Raw genomic sequence first — 21,458 nt, 5'->3', positions numbered from 1 at the left:
TTCTCCCTTTGACACTACCTAACTAACTTTCCCTTCCTCCTTCTTTGTTCCAGTTCTGTCTTTCTTTCACTATTTCTGGGTGAAAGGCTGATGATTAAAATGAAGTTGTGGCCCCAACATTTCCGTCCCGGCAACCAGTACCTGCAACCCCCTGCACAAATTAAGCTCTGGTTGGAAACAGCACAGCCATCGCTTAAAATGGTCTAGAGTGAACGATAAATAGACCATTTTTGGGTAGTCAACATTTTTTGCTTTTCCTGGATGGCGTAAAGGCCGACTGCACACACCAAAATGTAACAGCCCATTCACTGTGTCAATCAGGATAATAGTGCTGTGCATGGGCATAGCCCATTCCAATGGCACACAATTGCCCGTATTTAATTGGCCGGCGTTGAAATAGTCAGCGCACTTTTAGGGTTACAGGTGGAGCTCAGCTGCAGAACCCTTTCTGTAACACCAAACATGGCCCCTGTTGGCAAAACGGCATACAATGCTATCGGCAGAGGACTGTTACCAGGCCCTTCTAGTGTCACTGGTTACCAGCAGGGGCTTTTGGGACCTAGAATAGTCCGGAGTAGTGTAATTGGCAGTGGTGTCAGGGGATATGGGTGGTGCAAGCTGCAGTCACCTCCTGATGAGGGCCCTGGCATTCATTATTTTACAAATTAACACTGGAGTGGATTTCGTGGGGTGGGATATAGACAATGACAAAGAATGGAAGTTAGGTGGAACACTTAAAAATAACACAGAGGGAGTAAAACAGTAGACAAAAAAGAAAATGAGCCAGAGAAAAGAAACAAGAGAGCAAGCTATGTGAGCAGTGGAAGTGAAATAAAAAAAAAAGAATTACCCGGAAGTAATAATTATAAAAAATGATACATGGATTAAACAAGCAGACTAAGGAGAGAAGAGCAGTAATCCAAATGAGGGAAGCTAGGTGAGAGAGTATGAATGTTGCAGTGTTTGCCATTAAAAAAAGGATACATTGTCAAGGGCCCATATGACAGAAAGTGCCAGGGGCATGTTCGGCGCTTTGTGCACCCCTGGGACTCTTTGGTGTTACAGAAGGGTTTGCAGAGGCTTGTGCAGCTCCTTCTATAATATAGATTGCACTGCTGCAATCCTAGCAGGTGTAATCTCCATTTGCATAGGAGCATGTACCCATGTAAATGAAGGAATGCTGTGCCTCTGGGCCTGTGCCGTATTACAGACGAGGGCTGAGAGGCACAGGCTGTCATGGGGTGCAGAGACTGTGCCAGAAAGAGGTGGCGGACAGTCAGTCCATCCAGGGCCGGCCTTAGGCATGTGCAAGCTGTGCACGTGCACAGGGCCACCAAACCCCAGGGGCCACCACCCCAATATATATCCTTAATATAATAATCCTCTGAGGATGGATACATATTTGCGTGGCGGCCACTGGCAGGGACTTTGCAGCCTCCGGCACTGTTCCACTTCCAAACACACCTCCCCACCTCTTCACTGGCCTCTGCGCCCTGCCCCGCCTGGACCCCCTCTTCCGGGGCCCCCTACCTACGCTCCCTGCCCAGGGCCGCCATGAGCCTAGAGCCGCCCCTGTTACCACGATTTATCTGATAACACTATGTCGCAGACATTGGTTAGAGGACCATTTCCTTTAACCCCCTGTTCAGGTTTCTTGTTTTGCCTCCCTCCACTCTCTGTGTACACAGTACACTTGCGGTGGTTTTTAAAGCCGATGCCGCCTTCCCTGGAGAGCAAACACTTCTTTGTATATTGACCAAGCTTATCCTATTACCTCGTTATCTATAAGCATCGGAGAAAATTACAGAGCATGCCCACGGTGAAACCTGAGATTACACCACGGACAAAGCCCTGCCTAATGGACATGAGTAGAGAGGCGGGCTTAACAATCAATCTGCCAGGAATGTCCCAGTCGTCACTGCGCAGTTCTTGTGAAATACAAGGGATTATTTATGAGAGCCCTGCATCATTTTTGGCACCATGTAAAGTAGGAAATGTGTGGCGCAGGGATTTCATAAGCCACGCAAAGCCACTCTGTGTGGCTTTGTGTCCCCTCATAAATCATGTGTAAGGTGATGCCGCACAAATCGCTGTTCTCCTTACTCTGTGTCCGGGAGTCATTCCATGGGCGTTGCTTTTGGGGTTTTATCCATGCAACACTCATGGAATTTGGCAATGCCCCAGATTTACAAAGTGATGTAATCCTGGAAGCGCCAATCTTTACGCCTCCTGAGGTTAGGTATAACAAGGAGAAATATCTTCATTACTCCTCGTTGTTTCCACTTTGCATATTTGCTGGATTCTGCGGCACACATAGAAAGAGGAAAATACCTTTTAGGATTGATTTTGAGCAGAAAGATGACCCTTCCTGCAGAAAAACAATCCTGCCTGCAACAGAGGCACCCGCGCACCATGGCGCAAGGGTGCCTACGTTGGTGCTAGGCTGCCGAAACGGCACCAGCGAAAGGCAGTAAGGACAGGAATGCACTGTCTTGCTTTAATATGTTTCTTTCCTGCCCTTCCACTTTGGCATAGGGCAGTGCAGCAAGGCGCTTTGCTGCACTGCCCTATGCCAAAATGCCATAAAGGAGGCCGTAGCCTCCTATGACAGGGGCCCTTAGACCTACGTGCATGCACCACTACTTCAAGAGGCCTGCAGTTAAGCATCTACCCAGGTCCCCACGTGCAGGGAGTGTAATCTGGAAAGTGCAGACACTAGGCCTCATTTATGGCATTTTGGTGTAGTAATGCACAGCAAGGCACCTCACTGCGCTGCCCAACACCAAAGTGAAAGGTCAGGAATGCACGTATTTAAGCAATACGGTGCGTTCCTGTCCTTTCTGAATGCGCTGGTGCCATCATTTCAGGAAGGATTGTTTTTGTCCAGGAATGGGTACCTTCCTGCACAGAAAGAAACTAAGAGGTGTTTTCCTCTTTCTATGTGTACTGCAGATTTCAGCACACATGGACAGATGAAACACTAGAAATTAAGTAATTTCCCCACGTTACGCCTCACCTCGAGAGGTGTACGGATGTGGGGCTTCCCCAGGTTTTCATCACTTTGAAAACCAAGGCAGCGTCAAATTACATGGGTGTTCGATGGGAAAACCCACTGTAATGACATGGAATGCTTCCTGGGTGGCGGATAAGTCAACGCAGCAATTTGTGCGGAGCCGCGTGACTCATGATTTAGGATGTTGCCCAAAGTCACACAGGGTGGCTTTGCGTGGCTTCATAGTTCTTTATAGGAGCCCTGCATCACGCATGTACCACTTTCTGTGGTGCAAAAGTGATGCAGGGCTCTCATAAATAAGCCCCACTGTGTAGAGGAGTTGTGTTCCATCCACCCTAGATACCCATTGGATTTACCTCAGAATCATAATCGGCGACAATCCATGGAAACACTGGATACTGCATGTAATCTTTATATGTCCGCCCGGCTTCCGTGTTCAGGAACATGAGATACTCGAAGTTACTGATCTCGCCTTTCTGTCAGAGAGAGGGCATGGAGGAGAGAGATCAGAAAGCCACACAATATCCTTCACATTCCGTCTTGACTCCCTCTACTGTCAACCATAACCACACTTATTGCCCGTTGCAACCCCGCTGACCTGCCCCTGCTTTTAAATATCCCACCCCCCTTAATTCAGAGCTCAGGAGAAGGACCCTTCGACCAATCACCCATCGACCACTTTTATCCAACGGTACTCCTCCCACGATACACACAGGGCTCACAAACAGGACGGATATCCCGTCCGCCGTATTACGAATTCCATTATATTTCAATGGACATAACGTCCGCCGTATTACGAGTTCCATTATGTTTCAATGGACATAATGGAACTCGCAATAACGCAGGCAGGATATTTGTCACGTTTGTGATGGAGTACCCCGTCCACCAAACTCGTAATCAGGCCCACAGAGACTACCTCAACAAAATACTACCAGGATGCGAAGGCAGTCGTATCCTTACCTGCCACTTCTGTAGCATCGTCTTCTCTCCTCCTGTGATCTTTAAGCTGCAAAAAAAACACATCTATAATAATCTTTTATTCAAAAACCCAAGCTTCATATCAAGAGCATTTAATAACATTTAAACTCTTTTCAGAACATTCCCTTGCAATCCCTATGTATAAGTAACATTATGAAAACTCCATTCCCAAACATTTGAGTACACAACACTTGTTAAAAGGATCATTGGAACACCAAACTACCATTCCTATTGAAACAGCATCATACAAACTCCCATCACAAACATTCCAACACACATCCCCTTCATAAATAGCATCATACAAAGCCCACTCACAAACTTACCTTTACTGATAAAGGTATTTTCAGACGCAGATGTACAATTAAAGCTGAAATTGCCCCATTTTTGCCTGTAAGGCATTCGCAAAGGATTCCTGGCAGGTGATAAATGCATGCATGACTGTGGATTTGTCCACAACAAATGAGGAGAACTCTACCATGTGTGTGGGGACATCCGCAGTCATAAACTCCACTCAGTGGGTGAGACGCGGAATCATTTGCATTGGAGGTTTGGAATGTCCACAAAAGTGTACGTTTGTGGGCATTCTCAAACTTTGATCCAAACCTCACCTTTCCCTCCCATATAAGTTACTTGAGCCACCTGCCCCACCTGAGTAGGATGGGGAATGGATTACTCCCACATTTGGCAGGGGTGTAGGAGAACAGGCTTTTTCCACCACAAAAATAAAAAGTTTTTCTCATGGAAAAAAAGTGAGTTTGCACGGGGTGCTGTATCGCCAACATGCCTAGTTCTAGACCATGCAACAAATGTATGCAGAAGGGGAACCGAACACCACGGGAGATATCACACCACATTTCCAGAAGTACATCTGGAAACCTACATCTGGAGAAATGATACAGGCTGATACCTGGGGATGTTTTTAAGCAGAAAACAGTGTTGTAGAATGTACACTTTCAGACTTCCGGCACATATGCAAAGCACCTTCACAAATATTCCCTAAGAGTGTGTGAATTTTGTGTAATTTACATTTTCAGAACAGTGTGTGAAATTTTAGGTAAATTACGCAAAATGATGTGTAATTAAGCAAAACATAAAACTGCCATTTGACACTGTATATTAGTGCAAAATGCCTCCTCAATAGAAAAAGAAATCACAAAAAACACAAACTGCAGCTGTTCGTTCTCTCGTTGTTCTCGCTCCTATCAAATGTTTATCTCAAATGGTCGCCTAATATCGTAATTTTGGTAATTTCATGTAACAAGCATACTGCAAAATTAATTAAATAAAGTGAGATTGTCTGGTGTAACAGAAATTTCATTCGGGTCTATCCTGCACCCTCTTTTGCAGATAAGCTATGTTTGGGTACTAGATGAATATATATATATATATTCCCTATAAGTAGCAGTAAGAGTCACTCTGCAGGACTATTGGGTATTCAGATTCAGATATGCTAATCGCAGCGGCCGTGCCTTATATATGTTTATTCACAAATGAAATAAACCTGTGTTATTTCTCTTTCTCAGATAAGCTATGTTTGGCTGGTAGAGGACTAAATATACATATATATATATATATATATATATATATATATATATATATATATATATATATATATATATATATATATATATATATATATGTATATATATATATATATGTATATATATATATATATATATATATATATAGAGAGAGAGAGAGAGAGAGAGAGAGAGAGAGAGAGAGAGAGAGCGAGAGAGAGAGAGAGAGAGAGAGAGAGAGAGAGAGAGAGAGAGAGATCTATATATATCTATATCTATCTATCTAAAACACACCTAATGAAATAGTCTACTCAGTGTCCATATAAGTAACAGTAAGTGTCACTCTGTAGGACTATCGGGAATTCAGATATGCTAATCGCAGCGGCCGTGCCTTATATGTTTATTCACAAATGAAATAAACCTCTATTATTTCTGCAAGTCTAATCTTTAGGGAGAAGCAGGGCGAATAATAAATAATTAGAAAGAGCAAACCGTGCTCCCATATATCACCCTGAGGGCAGATGGAAAAGGCTTGTATCCAGTGTCAGGGCAGCGCAACACACATTTTCGGTGTTTCCTTATGAAAACTCCAGGTTGATTTATGTGCTTAATTCGTGATTCGTGTTTATAGAAAACTGATTTTTTCAAAGAATTAATTTGTTTTAGAGGATTTGTTTTCCATTTGGCTTGGTTGATTATTTTGGGGGTGAAATAGGGCTAAATCGCATGTATCCTCTTTGCTTTTGTGATAATGGAATATGCTCAACCCTAGTGCTTAGACACATCAGACGATTTCAGGGGAACTATAATTTATACAGTAATTATTTGTGAAGCAGCAGCAGATAAACCGCGTTTATACGGTGTCAATGCAGCCAGATAAAACTATCAGCCAGATTCATGAAGGTAAAATCGGCTTGCAAAGGGCCAGATTCTGCGAATCAGGCTTTTTGCGAGCGCTTTTATTGCATTTGGGATTCATCATCCCAAATGCAATATTCGCAAAATCTGAAATCGCTAAATTGCGAAGAATTGCATTTAAGGAATCTCTATTTGAGATTCCTTAAATGCAATTCATGAACCATTTTAGAATTGCGAATTCGCAATTTTTGGCCGCTATTTACCGCGAAGTCTGACTTCGTGGTAAATAGCGAAAACTTAGAAAAATGCACTTTAGTGCATTTTTCTAAGTTGGATGTTACACACACACATGTCCTTTGGACATGTGTGTGCGCAACACCAGTGTAAATCACCATTTCAGGGGTGCTACAGGGTGTCCTTTGGACACCCTGGCACCCTTGAAATCGCTTCCTTATTTGCGATTCGCTAATTGCGAATCGCAAATAAGAAATGACGAATGATGAATCTGGGGGTATGTCTAGCTTTGAACGTCTTCAAACACATAAACTGGACATAAGGGGTATTTTTATTAATGCACTGGTGGTCTGCCACAAACATTAATGTAACAGCTGGTGTTTATTTTTAATATGGACACATTGTGCCTTGGTAAATTTTAAGCATTATAGGTTTACGATATTGTAATGAAGGTTTATCATATGAAACACTGTTTGTATCTACCATACATCCCTCAATCAGGCTTTAATCAAAGGTTTTCACCCTAAATAAAAGCAAAACGAATCAGGTACTAGTGAGCAAATACTAACAAAACGTACAATACTATTTAAGTGTAATTGTGCGCGGAGGATGCACCGCTGACACCCTGTAATGGATTTCAAATTGTTATGAGGTAATTCGAATGTTTATGAGTGGAGAGTCATAATCTTGGATGCCTGCCAGATTTGTCAATAACAGGATATAATTTACAATCACTATCGGCCTGATTTAGTGTTTGGCGGGCGGGTAACTCTGTGTCCGCCGTATTGCAAGCACACTATATCCTATGGCCCTTCTAACAGTGGACGGGGTAGCCGTCAAGGTTGTGACAGAGAAACCCATCCACCAAACTCTATATCTGGTCCTGAGATATCATGTTATAAACTAATGCTCGTCTTTGACAATATTTTATGGTTCATACTGTTTTAAAATGCTTGTTTTGCTGAGGTGGATATTAAATGAAAACTGCAAATGTTTACTACTGATATCAGCCAGCATTTGACATCATTTAGCAATGATGTGTATAGGATTTTTGTATTCTGCCTGTAAATATGTACAGTTCAAAACTTCATGTACACCTCATGCAGGGCTGGACTGGGAACCCAAAGCAGCCCTGGCAAATGTTGTCACACTAGCCCCCAAAGGGTGCATATCGAGTGAGGCCATGAGAGAGCCTGACCACTCTAAAAGGGATTGGGGGGGTTCTCCTCCTAGAAAATTTGGGAACAAATGGCTAAAAGGGTGCATTCTATAACACTTTTTTCATTAGATATTCACTTGTATTCGTTTTTAAACCATAGTAAATGATGACCTTGCAGAGCACGAGGACAAGTTAATCTTTATTGGGGCTCTTCAAGGATTCCCTATCACCCTCCAGCAGTGACTCTCATCTCTCCATAGACCCTCTGTCACTTGTATTTAATTTGCTTTATAGTACCTCTCATACCAGTGTAGGCTGTCTGAGCAATTTACATCCCAGACACATACAGAGCCAATTTATCATATCTGTGCAAATCATTGTATAGAAAATGTTACATAAGACAAACTGGACTATAATGTGTAGGTTCACTTCTCATTCATACTGGTAGGCATTTATTAAGAGTACTTGGTCTGGGGAAGCACAAAAGCTAGGGTTCAGAATGTAACACAGTGGTTAGGGTTGACTTTAGTAATGAGAGTTTATTTCTAAATGACTGGGACAAAAACACATCATTTTCTAACCTAGAATACAATTGTAATTTATGAACTGCACAGTAACAAAAGGATCTCTGTGATAAAAGCAGTAACCCACAGAGCTATGCACATAAAATACCGCTCTGTAATCTGCATAGTGCACATTCTTTGCAGCAGGCATATTCACCCTCTGTACTACTTTAGATGAGTCAAAACTGTCACTAGACAAAACATCTCTCTCTAGCACCCCAGCGAAAGATGCGCGCACTCCAGCAAGCCAAGCAGAGGCAGGGTCACGCCTAAAAAGATTGTTAGAAAATGGAGGCTCTTAATGACCCTTAACAAAATGTTAGGGATTCTATTTATGCTCAGATTTCTAACAGTAATATTTGTCTGTGCTAATGTGTTAACTATTACTATCATAACTGCATGTCATACCTTACACTCAAGATTAAGGTATCACAATATAATTGTGGTAGTCATTTGCTTTTAAAAAACAAAAATAGGGAGCATGCACATAAATTACCATGCAAGAGTACCTGGCATGTCTGGTACAGCCTCAATATCAACAGTTTTTTTTATTCCAGAGTTATATAGCGCAAACTTGACCTGAAGGTGCCGGGAATCAGAGCGCTTTACATGAGCACCAGTTGTGTTACATGAGGACACATTCATTTTTGTTAGTAACTGGAAGATTAAGTGATTTTCCAGGAATCACAGGATTTTGAGCATCATTGCCAAGACTCGAACTTGGTTCCCCAGATTTGAGGTTGACTGCCCTAGCCGTTAGACCACATCCTTTCCTGGGTTCCCTGTAGCTGAACCATGGAGGTCCACTGACCTCCCGCTCTGCAGATCTTTAAGCTATCTACATGGGGGTGGGTGTTCAAATCCACAAGAAACATTACTGGGTGTTAGGTGTTGGTGATGCAGGAGTGGGACAAAATCCCTTTTACCTCCAGCAACAGATCCATGATTATGATTTATTGCAAATTCTGATAGCGTTACATAAAAAGTGCAAACCTATTTCCCCCTTAGTTGCGCCTGGAATTAAACAAAGTAAGGTTACTGCACCCAGAAATCATGATTGAGTGAGAAAAAGACAAGCTCAGGCAGATTGTCATTGGTGATCCTGCTGCAATAAAAATGTGGTATGATTTACACACATCAACTAAGCTGCAAATGCTACATTCTTTGAGGCAATGGTTTAAGTGAATTTGGCTAATACTATGTTGATCATTTTAAATCAGGACAGAAATGGTGGAATACCCACCAGCTAGCTTACAATACATCCAGTGAAAAGACCCATGTAGAGATAAAAGGTAAGGGCAATTACACATGTTACCCGTATTGTTGAATACGTGTAATATCTATGTTAAGTTTAATAAAGTTTACAACAGCTCCAGGTCAGAGCAGTAGCAGAGGTAAGACAGCTGAACCATCTTAGAAAAGCTGTTTCCTGCTTTGGGAGGACGCCATGTGAATAGACCCTCCGAAAGTAGGTCTGGTGTCATAGATGCTATAACGAGGGCATGTAACAATATGCCAAAGGTGGCACCCGGTTGTGAAAGCGGGTTACAGTATAGTGTATTAATCAAGAGGACTGATGTCTTACTTGTTGATATACTTGTGGATAAAGATTTTGGTCTTCATTATTTGACAAGAGTCAACAAGAACTCTTGGTTCTGTGAAAATAAATAATATTGTGACTCTGAAAAAGTGCTACTTCTATAAGTATTATTTGCCAAACATAGTATTTTGTGTGTGTGGGAGGGAGGCCTCACCTAGGCTATTTAATCCTCATCAATAAAGTCAGAGCAGGTTCTTCCACTAAAACTGATCACTGGCATCTCCATTTCTCCTTCCCTTTCTCCCTCTCCCACTTGGCCTTCAGAGTGTGCCTATCTATTGTCACATAACATTAATACCATATAATCATTTCCCTGCAATACCATTTGATATCCAAGCCATGTTGCTTATAAATTCAATATTAAAGACATTTCTCTTTCAAATTTACAATATCCTCGGCACGTCTCAATCCACAGAGACATTTTTGGCTCATTTTTCTATCCACAGTTAAAATCAGAGACCACCCATGCTCAATGAGATAACCCTATGACCATCCTCTTTAATATCATTTAGAGTGCTGTCTCGCTTCGAATTGCTCACTCTGTGATATTTAGGGTACAACTTTCTCGCCCACGCGATACTCAGACCATATGTCAGTCTCTCCTAAGGCATTCTTTCTCATGCTCCATTTAAGAATTGTGTTTATGTCTCAAGGGGACATGTCTCCCTACTTCGACATGCTGGGCTTATATGATATGACTCATTCCTTCATGATTTTCGGGCCAAGCCTCTCTCTCTTTCCCTCTCTTTCTTTCTCTCTCTGTAATCATTTTACGTTAATTTCTCTCTCTCGCTCTCGCTCTCTCTCTCTCTCTCTTTCTCTCTCCACAATGACATTCAGTGCATCTCTTTTATCTCCATGATATGTAATGTCTCGTCTCTGCATCATGATAGTCAGCTTCTAGATGTTTCTACTCAAGTAAAGGGCAAATACCTAGACTGTCTCACAGGCCAAGTCAAGGTCAAAGGTTTCCTTCAAATAGGGCCTAAGAGCCTCAGTACTATTCCATATTTGGGTAAGAGTTCAACAGGGGTGCAGCTCCAATCAGAGACTGAATGAGCTTTATAAAGTCTGGTGGCAGCCTATAAATGATAAGCTGGGGTTGAAAGTTCCTCCCCGGCTGCCAGAGGAGAACCCATTTCTACTGTTGATGGATATTAATTCTATTTCAGTCCGAGCGAGACATCTGCTGGAAAAAAAGGATTTTATTAGGTAGAATGAGGGTGAATGTGCACAGGGACCAAAAAAACTAAAGAGTACTTCAGTGGTGGGAAGGGGGTCAGTTCCAGAAGCGACATCCTCAATGAGCCACAAAAAGTGAGCCGTGACACATGGACTCACAAAGAGCTGACCCTTCTCCTTGGGTACAGAGAAAACTGTATCACACAAACCAATCACACTGCCAACAATCCCCTTCACTACTTTATGAGTTTACTACCTTGAGGATAAAATGAGAGGCATGGTGGATGCCCCTTGATAAAGAAATGTCTAACTTTGCCTGGTGGCAGAGTAGATTTGTCAATTGAGTAGTCTTCAGAACAGAGGTTACTGGTTCAAAATTGATCCAATCAGAAAAACACATTGGGAAAAGCAAAGGATTATGGGATGTAAGTCCTGTGCCTGAAAACACTGCACTTTAGTCATTACAGGAGTCAAGGAGTTAAACTGAAAGTCACTGGTCCACTATGGAGATTGTTATCCATGGGAGAGTCAGGGGTTGTCTACCCCACACTTTTTATTTTACAACTATTTATTTTTTTATTCATTTGAAAAGCGCATGGTTACAGCACTGGTGTGTCCCCGCACTACATGTATCCGCTGACTGACGTCAGTAGCCCTTATGGTTTTCTAATGGCAATTCGAGGTCTGCAAATCGCTTGAAGAGAGATCTGAAAAAACGTGCTCTTCTACCACGGCTAATCAAGGCAGTTAATGAGACCTGTACCTGTTGCCAGAGTTCATAAATGTAATAAGAACAACAAGTGGTCTCAACGTTCCTCTTCGGACAAGCAAAAAGGTTGTGACTTTTCTAATTAAATTTGATCAGTCACTGAAGAGTATTCGTTCATCTCTTGTGGAATCATGTTGTGAATATACTCTTTGAGTGACTGATCAAATTTAAATAGAAAAGTCACAACCTTTTTGGCTTGTCCAAAGAGGAATGTTGGGACCACTTGTTGTTCTTGTTGTACTATATCCAGGTCCTTTGATGTTCATTGAGTTACCCAATAAGTCTGTAAGAGTTCATAAATGTAGTGTAATATATAATGAAAGAACCCCTCCATAAACCAGACGTGGTGCAGCTAGTGAGGATTGTAACTTGGACATAAATACCGCCGTTTCCAGCATCAGACCTTCACCGCTCTGCGATCAGAGAGCTTGGTACGTACACATTGGAATATTGCCATTTAATGTGTGCTTCCCGCTACTCTTTAGGCAGGAACAAGGTTGCAAATTTGTGAAAAACAAAGTGTCCTGCACTATCAGCAACAGAAAAACAAGGGCCTAGACTTCTTTGGGTTTGCCAGTCTATGTCAGTTAAATAGTCTGGCAATGAAGTTATAGGAAAATCTTAAAAAGCACTATCTGCCACAGACATTAATTTTAGGCCGCAGAGATCCACGTGCCGAACTACGAGGAGTTACGCAAGCGGCACAGTGCGTTAGGTCAATTCAATTAATTTATATAGCGCGCTGCATACCCAGAGGGTCTCAAGGCGCTTGAAGAAGGGTGGGGAATTACTTGTCGAATATCCAGGTTTTAAGTTGCTTTCTGAATGCTAGGTGGTTCTGAGTGAGGCGGAGGTGAATGGGAAGTGAGTTCCAGGTTTTAGCCGCCAGGTAGGAGAAGGATCTTCCTCCCATGGTGGTTTTGTTGATGCGAGGTACAGCAGCAAGGGCTTGGTTGGAGGAGCGTAGCTGGCGGGAGGGGGTGTAGAAGGAAAGTCGTGTGTTGAGGCATTCGGGTCCAAGTTTGTAAAGTGCTTTGTGTGCGTGGGTTAGGAGGCGGAATGTTATTCACACAGATTTTGTGCCGGGTGTAACCAGTGACAATGACACCATGCGCAGTGCAAGATGCACTGCTTCTTTCTGCCACTGGAGTAGATATTCTACTCAAGCAGCAGCTTCCGCAATCGGAGCAGAGGGTTTCTCAATACGAGCATTTGCAACCATCCGCGCCCGCCTGCGTTGAGAAATCTCGCTGGGAGGTGGTCTAGCGTTGGATTTTCCGTATGCGCTCGCCAACTTAATGTTGGCGAATGAGGAAAAAACTCCACTCCACTTCTCTTTGTGGAGCGGAGTTTGCTGGAATTCTACGTGCTCGGCAGAGTGCAGAAAACTCCGCGAATCGTGCGGAGTTCGCTGCCCAGGACTAAATTCCAGAAGAAAGACCTTGCCTATTTGGAATTGGATTGCTTACGTAACACCCGCAGAACATCCTAGACTTATCTCAAAGTGGTCTGCTAAACAAAAAGAAACATTTAACAGAGTCAACACATCTTGCTAGCATGTAATATAAAAAGTATGCACAAAGTGACACCATTATTTAATTTATTCTGAACTGTGAAGCAGAAAGTGATTGTAGTTACTTCACCTATGGCATGTTTTCAAAAGTACAATGTACACATCCCCGATATATTTGGATCTGATAGTATGAATTCTTTAGCAATGCCAGCAGACAAGCTAAAAAGAAAAGTGGTAGTGATCTATGTTACCTATGATGGCTTCTGCAGCCTGGAATTCTTTAGCAGATGATAAAATGGCCACCTTGAACTCTGTAGTTTTTCACAAACGACAAAGGAAATATCCCTTTATGAATGCATTCTAAGGACTAGAAACCTGTGAATGCGTCTACGCTGTTTGCCCCAACCGGATTGTTACCCAAACGTGCTCTGAAGCAGCCTATTTTGAAGTATGAGGGACATTACAAACAAGCAGTGACAAAGACAGTAGTAGGGATTTTTATTTAGTGGAAATCGTTTCCATCGCCTTCACTAACACACAGAACAATTCCAGCATATTTTGGAGGGTTAACTAGATGCTACTGACTGTGCAAGAAAGCCAGATTATAGAGAGGGTTTGTGTACACTGTCCGATATTATGGCTACTTTGCTCTGTGAGATGTCAAAATCAAATGTTATTAGAAGAATGAAACGAAAGAGAGAGAAAGCAGGAGAGAGAAAGAGGGAATGTGCTTTTTTTTAGCTTGAGCTGTGGGCTGAAAGTTGACAACCGGGATGAAAAGAGCTCCTGCCATTTTTCCAATGAGGGTGGACAGCAGTGTAGATTTACCCAGGGTACACTCAACAGTTTTAGGTGCCTTGAGATCTTCTCCCTGCTATTCCGGGAGAGGACATCTAAGCACTACCTCTCCTGCTAAGGGTGAGCAGCTCTTCATGAGCCTAGAAGATAAAAGTGAGGCAGACGGGGAGTGACGGTATTCCTGGCGGAATCAAACAAATCTCATGGACTGAGTAGTACTGACTAGACCTAGTAATGCAGTGATTCTCCGCCACAGGTGGCATGTATCTTCAGCGGCTGCTGCCTTCGTTTACAATGCAACCTATAGAAAAATAGAAGGTACATCTTCTGTAGGTCTGCTGATCCATTGTAATGTGGGTATGAGGGTGAAATATGTGGAAATTCGGTTTCCTCTTCGAAGCAAGGATTGTAGGCCTCATTGGATTCTGTGGTTGGCCATAATTCTGTTGGAATGGCAGGTGCCACGCCTCACTGTAAATATATGAACTTATTATGTAGGTAACTCATGCAGGAAGGGCAGAACGAGAAGGAGGAGCGAGGGATAAAGAAGAGAGGGAGAAAGAGTATTCTAGTAATTTGACTATCTACTCACTCAACATGGCTTAGCATGGTATAGCACTTTATTAGGCACTACATATACAACTGATGTATTTATTAGGTGATTGAAATGTGTTTCATGCATATAAATGGATGGAAAAGATTTACAAAGTATAGAAACGTGTCACCATATACTCTAACTCGGAAGGACATTGGGCGACATTTTGTTGCATTTCAATAGAGGATGGAATATATTTTTTTACAAAAATAATCATTTGTGAACCAGACCTGTTATTTATTAAAGATGTTTTGCAGATAGTTTACGGTAATGATAAAAAAGTGAATATTGGTCATCCTATATAGACTCTTACCACTATTTCTGTCAAAGTACTTTACATAACAAAGATGGTTCGTTGATGGGACAGCTTCCCATTTGCAATACAGTTATCATTGGGTGGAGGGGGGGGGGGGTGTGAAATTGGCATAATTTGTTTTTGTATAATTATGCAAAACTTCAAGAAAATTACAAGAAATGCAGCTCTATCATGTAGTGCTATGTTTTAGCGCAAAATGTGGTCTCCATCAATTTTTGACGCGAGGATGCATTTCATGCTAAATAAATAGCACGACAAACACAACTGTCACAGATAATGGGCCTCACATTCTGGTTATTCATATTGTTTCCCGGCTATCATTTTGCCACAAATGGGTGCATATGTATGTGATAAAACGTAATGACATAATTTGGGGAATTTAGATTAAGAAGTGTAACACAAAATTCCCGAAATTCCGCTGGGGGATTTTGCCTGCACCTATTCATCACCCCAATTCAAGGCTCAGTAGTGGTCACAAACTTTTGATGCATCTCTTTTTGAATTGCAAATATGAGGGGGGCTCTTCATGCGTCCCCCCATTCATGATTTGCAAAAAAGACTTTTCAGATTTATAAAGGTTTTTTTTACATTTTAAAAAGCGATTTGGGGTTGTAAACCCTTTGATTTTTCAAATCCCAGGGGTTGCGACTTTCTGAGGGGTTTGTTCATTTGGCCCTCGAAGTTGGAATGGTAATTGACAAAAGGGAAACTGCCCCAGTTAGAGTAATTCGTCTTTGGTATTTGTATCGGAGGCCACATTTGAGGCAGACAGTGGTCAAGAGGAACACTGCCTTCTCCCTCCTCTCAACACCTTCCACGATGACTCTTACAAAAGGAAATACATTTTTTTTTTAATCAAAAGCTGTTACTTTAATGGCCTGGGTTGTTTTTCAAAAAATGTTTCACATCTGGGATAGTGACTGTAGGGAAAGAAGTATGCTGTGCCAAGCAGGCCTCAATCTCTGCATTCACAGCTAGACAGAGAGAGTCACAAATTGCGACCTGCCTAATTAATGTTCATGAGCATGTCTTATTACGACCTTCTGCGCATAAACAATTTGCAGTTTGACCTATTTGTTCACAGGTTCAACGACAGATTGTATGCCAATCTGAACATCAGTCAGTGAACAAATTGCACATCCCGGTCTCGAAAACAGAGATAGTAGATCTGGTCCGAAGTCGCTATTACATGCTCTTACTCAAAAGAGATTCTGATTCCCGAGGTGAGGCACACTCCTCTCACATGCTTCATTCCCGAGTGTGAAGAAGAGCCCTGCAGAAACTCCACCTGTAGGCAATTGCCAACACCCTAATTCTATTCACCACTGATTCAGCTCACATATCTCTCAATAGGCCAGCCAGTCCCTGTGGCGACAGTGAATGGGAACCTCCGACTCCAAAACCCACTATAACAACAAGCACCAACCCCTTCTCCAACTGTATAAGAGTTGTTCAAATAAACAACAAAGCGCAGCCTATCTGAGTCCAAAGAGAAAATTCCATTTATCAACATTACCAATGTACCTTAATGATGGTGCCCCTTTCCACATGCCCTTCATGGTCAAGTGGGTACCTACAGCACTGAACCGATGGAAGGGTCAGCCTAATTTGTGTCACGTGTGTTTCCCGGGAAGGGGTACATGCGGGGGGGTGGGGGGGGGGAGGGGAGGGGTAAGGTAAAGTACGCAAGCTGATGTTCAAGTGATAAACTACAATTTTGAAGGCCTGCATCCCTTGAGCAAGGCACTCGGATATGCAAGGCAGGACTTCCACCACACGCTCTGGTGTAGGCACAAGGCATCATTCTGAAAATGAGCATGGGATCTACATAGGGGGCAGAAAACATCGCCAAAGGATACAAAAAAAGCCTGAACCTACAAATACGAAAGATGTGCCCCAGCCAGGCAGTTACCCCCATGAGGAGTCAATGGAAGCTGTGCTGTTAAAGAGTATTCAGGGTGAAGGGCAGAAATCAATATAGGAATGCGGGTGGTCTCTTGGAGTTCAGAACCCCCAGGTGTGAAGCTGAACAGCCCTCTCCCCTTTCTGGATCGATCAGATGTGGACTGAAGGGTTGGTTATCACCAAAACTCCATATAAGAGCTGGGAGTAATTCTTAGTAGCTGACTAACGCAAACCGCACACAAACCATTTCTCAGTCATCTTTTGCCCCTCGCCCTGTGGAGCCTGTGGACAGGATAAGAGCAGCACTCGGATTACTCACGCATTGCACCAAAACACTTCCCATACAGGCCTCGTTGCAAGTACAATATCCTTCCACCCAAGCAATTCCCAGTTGCCCAGCTGAAAATACTCTCCAGTGCCTCGAAATGGATGGTGAAGCGCTATACCAATGCAGTTACTGTAAACCAGTGTTGGACAGCCGCATCTTAAGGCTTGGATGGTCATCTTTACTAATAATATTTAACATTTGTGAAGCGCACAATCACCTCACCCGTAAGGGCCTCTATGGGGGGCCGTCGGGAAAATTAAGCAAGCTGTTACCCAGAGTCACAAGGTGCTAATCTGCCGCCGGTGCCGGGGATCGAACCGTGATCTGCAGATTCCGGAGTCTGTCGCCCTAGCCGCGGCGCCACACATCTTTACAATGCTTGTTTCTCATACATTCACTGTATTCAGTGGACGTTTCTCTTGTCCTCCCTCTTGGCAGGCTATGTGCCTACTTTGCCACCTCTTTATACTGTATGCGTCTTTCACGCCCTCTTCCTTCATGACATTCTGTATCATTCCCATTATGGCCTCTCCCGAAATCAGATAACTAACAAGTGAGGCACCTTTTAAAAGTTGAAAATCAAGGGAGTTTTGAACTTGTAAAGAAATGCTCTAAAGGTGTTTGGCATGGTATGGAAGAGTGCACCTATTTCTACTTGCTGTAGGCAATTTTTGTAGTAATATCCTGCGAATCAACAGTTAAAACGAAACCCTCCAGGCCATAAAATTGGATGTCAGTAAGCCAGAAAACCGTCCACACCCAGGACTGTCAGACCAGCCCCTTTGCCATGGCGAATTTCCCTACATGCCAGCCCGACCCTGCATCCTTTGCAGCCTCTCGTTGATATACTGCCCTTCCCTCTCCGCGTTAATCTCCTTGTCCCTCGCGCCCCCTCTTCGTGACATAATATATGTCCCTCTTGCCCTCCGACCCCAATACGTCAAGTGCGCCTCCCCTCCCGTCCTCGCGCCCCACTTCCTGTGTTTGGGCGGCCTGCGCCTGTCTCCTGGATACAGGCCGCGGCTCGCGCTCACCGCGGCCCCGGCCCTGCTCTGTACACACCGGTTGCCTGGTGTAAATCTAGCCGCCAGATCTCCGTGACAGGAGATTGGACGGGGATAGGAACGCCCTGCCGGCCGCTGCCAGGCCCGGAAAACCCTCACGTAAACATTGCTAACTTCATTCATTCCCGCGCTCGCTGTCGCGGCTTCCTAGTGAGAAGGAATTCAAGCCCACAGAAAACACACGGTGAGTTTATAGCAACCGACCGGCCCCGGGCGCGCGAAACACCTTAGCAGCCCTGACTGCCGATGACCTACCAGTACGTGATGTGCGCTGAACGTGTATTCCCGGGAGCGTGGCTATACAGGGGTGATAGGGACAAAGCATATGTGTTAATGAGGGCAGGGAGAAAAATCTTGTGAGGGAAATGCAGCTTCTCCCGCAGATGTGCTGCTGTAACTTACAACATGACCGAATGAAAGCACCGCCGAACTAAAGGGGGCAATGATGACTGTGAGGTACCGATGTGAGCTGGAGACAGGCGATTAAAAGACTCTTTTGTAACTCTCAGAAAGGTGTGTGGTGGAGGAGCAGGCTGCTGCTGATGCAACATAAAAAAATCGATCAGGATAAGAAAAGATTATGCCTTTCTGGATGTTCGGTTGTATGAAAAATATGATGCGTAACACAGTTCCTCTCTTGTCCGCATCCCTTTGCACTGAATGCATTTGCACTTTATTGGGCGAATTAGTGGTAGATTGTATTTTAAGGAGTTTTTGAATATTGGATTTTATATTTCATCTGTGATATTCCAATGTACTCTAAATGTGCACATATATTATCAATTAATTTCTATACGTGAGATATATTCAGCATGTATTTTTATTTTTCACTTAGCTAAATATGCTTTTATTGTGTTTGCCTCGTCACCGAATAAAGCTGACTTGACTTGACTACCGGAACGTTTTTATTTAAGTATGTAATACTGTTGATTGGAGAGTACCGGTACTTCTCAGAAACAAACATGTACTCTGGTACAGAGTACCTACACTTATATTTTTCCATTTTAAACACAGGACCGCTAAATAAAGCCAGAGGTGTGTCAGATCCATCATTATACCCCCCAAATAGGTAAATTAGAGGAAAAAGACAATGCTGTCACTCTTGGAGGGTAAAGTGAAACGCGCTGCTCTACCCCAGGAGAAAGGATGTGATGTAATAAAAAAGGTGTGGGTGAAAGACACACCTGTAACCACAGACAGGGGTTTGATGCTATTACTCACAGTGCTGTGACCAATCTCTGAGCGGCAACGCTTGGTTAGCTTGCTGGTCACTGTTGGTTTCTCATCTTATCGCAGCTATGTGACACGCTTGGCCCGGGTTCACCCTGGCAGTAAGTAAACATGAGCTTTGGTAAAGCGTACCTGGCGGAATCCGCTGCTTCTGGGTGCCAGGTGGCAACTGATAAACAAATGCAGCATTACTGATTATTAATCACTTCTATTGTGGAAGTTTATCATTTTCAAATTCGCAGCACGGCGAAACTTATCGCCCCTAGGCATGAACTTTTCAAAGATGGACACGCAGATGGTAAGGGTGTGAAAAGAGAACGAGTGTATCCCCCACCACATCAAATATTGTCGTTTTGAAAACGAAAACAAATTGCTTTGCAGATAGAAGAGCCAGGAATTAATTCAGTGACAACTCCTCAACCCTTATGACAGACTGTCTCTGTTCCTACTCCCTCTTCCATGAGAAAAACATGGACTTTAATTGAAACGGGGAATGAATCGAAAATGTGTAAATTGCAGCATTTGAAGGACATACTCACCCACAGCCCACCAACCCATGATACAATGCACCAACCCCTGCTCCACAGCACTTTGCAAAGCCAGTTTCTCTCCCAGAGAAGGACAGGGGATGTGACGTTCCCAAAGGCACCACAAGTTTCCGGTAACGTCCTAGGTGTTCTTCATTTTATAGTATTCTCTGCTCTCCAGGCCTTTAAACAACATTGGGCGCAATTAGTGTCCAGCAGAGGTGCCCAATATTAATTCCTACAGTATCACCATGGAAGAACCATAACTCCCCTGCAGGACACTCAGCGATGGCCCATTCCAACATTGTGACTCTTCCCACCCCCCACCACCAAGATGGTCCTTACTCATTCTGTTGCATCTTCAGAGATAGATCATTTATTGTATGTAGAAATAGAGATATAACAATCCCCCCATGTGCCCTCTTCATGAATGGAACCTCCCTTCTGGCCATTTCTGTGGCACAATATTCCTTCTACATGTCCTCCTGCTGAAAGGGATAGTCTCTCAACGTGCCCTTCTCATGGATTGCAAAAGACACACAGATGATAGACAGAATGCAGAGCAAATGACATTCACCCCCAGTCAAGAGCTCTGGGTTAAATCCGTTGTTCATTTGCTCACTATGCCACCCCAGTTCAGACCAAGTCATATGTAAATCAGTCTTGACCCTGTTCCTCATGGGAACAGTCCAGCTCAAACTGCCAAGACAGGTTCTCCCTGGACTGGAAAAAAAGCATCCTGGGACTGGTTTCGGGGCATCACCCCATATCCGCCAGCCTAGATTGAACCCAGTGGATTAGGCCCAGAACTCTATACTGGGCTGAACGTTTGACATTGTTCAACATTCTGTCCATCAATAATTCTTTTAGCATTTGTCAACCCGAGTGGGACGGGTATGCCCAGACATGGGTCCCGTGCTCTCCATGCCATTGGAGTCAAGCTAGCCTGGTTGATGAGGGCTGTTACCTAGAAACCGGTCCCAGGAGGCTTGTTTCCAGTCCAGGAAGGACCTGGCCTGGCAGTTCGGACTGGACTGTTCCCATGAGGAACAGGATGAAGACTGATTTGCATATGGCTGGGTTCAAGCTGTAATGGCACAGGGAGCACAAAATGACGGATTAAGGACCAGATCTCTGTACTGGGGTGAATGTTTGACATTGTTTAACATTCTGTCCATCAGTTGTTCTTTTTGCACTTCTCATTGATAGAACATCATTTCTGGGTTCTCCTCATTAGAGGTATATTCACTCTATGCATCCCCAGCCTGCTATCGAACTGAGAAACGTGGCAACTATTAGGGGGACC

The 21,458-nt window shown here is 43.5% G+C and overlaps 1 protein-coding gene across 2 annotated transcripts in view; it reads right to left on the bottom strand.

Moving 5' to 3' along the window:
* WDFY4 (WDFY family member 4) overlaps positions 1 to 21,458 on the bottom strand; it is an 856,906-nt gene that overhangs the window by 134,675 nt on the left and 700,773 nt on the right. For both annotated transcript variants that reach the window (XM_086921796.1, XM_086921797.1), the window contains 2 exons: positions 3,974 to 4,019; positions 3,370 to 3,489 (listed from right to left, as the gene is read on the bottom strand). In XM_086921796.1, the coding sequence (XP_086777922.1) occupies positions 3,370 to 3,489; positions 3,974 to 4,019 (166 nt within the window). The remainder of the gene's footprint in view (positions 1 to 3,369; positions 3,490 to 3,973; positions 4,020 to 21,458) is intronic.

This window comes from Lissotriton vulgaris, chromosome 5 (assembly GCF_964263255.1).
Source record: "Lissotriton vulgaris chromosome 5, aLisVul1.2, whole genome shotgun sequence".
Lineage (NCBI taxonomy): Eukaryota > Metazoa > Chordata > Amphibia > Caudata > Salamandridae > Lissotriton > Lissotriton vulgaris.
Note: the sequence above shows the minus strand (reverse complement) of the source record. Positions and strands in the feature narration are given on the sequence as shown.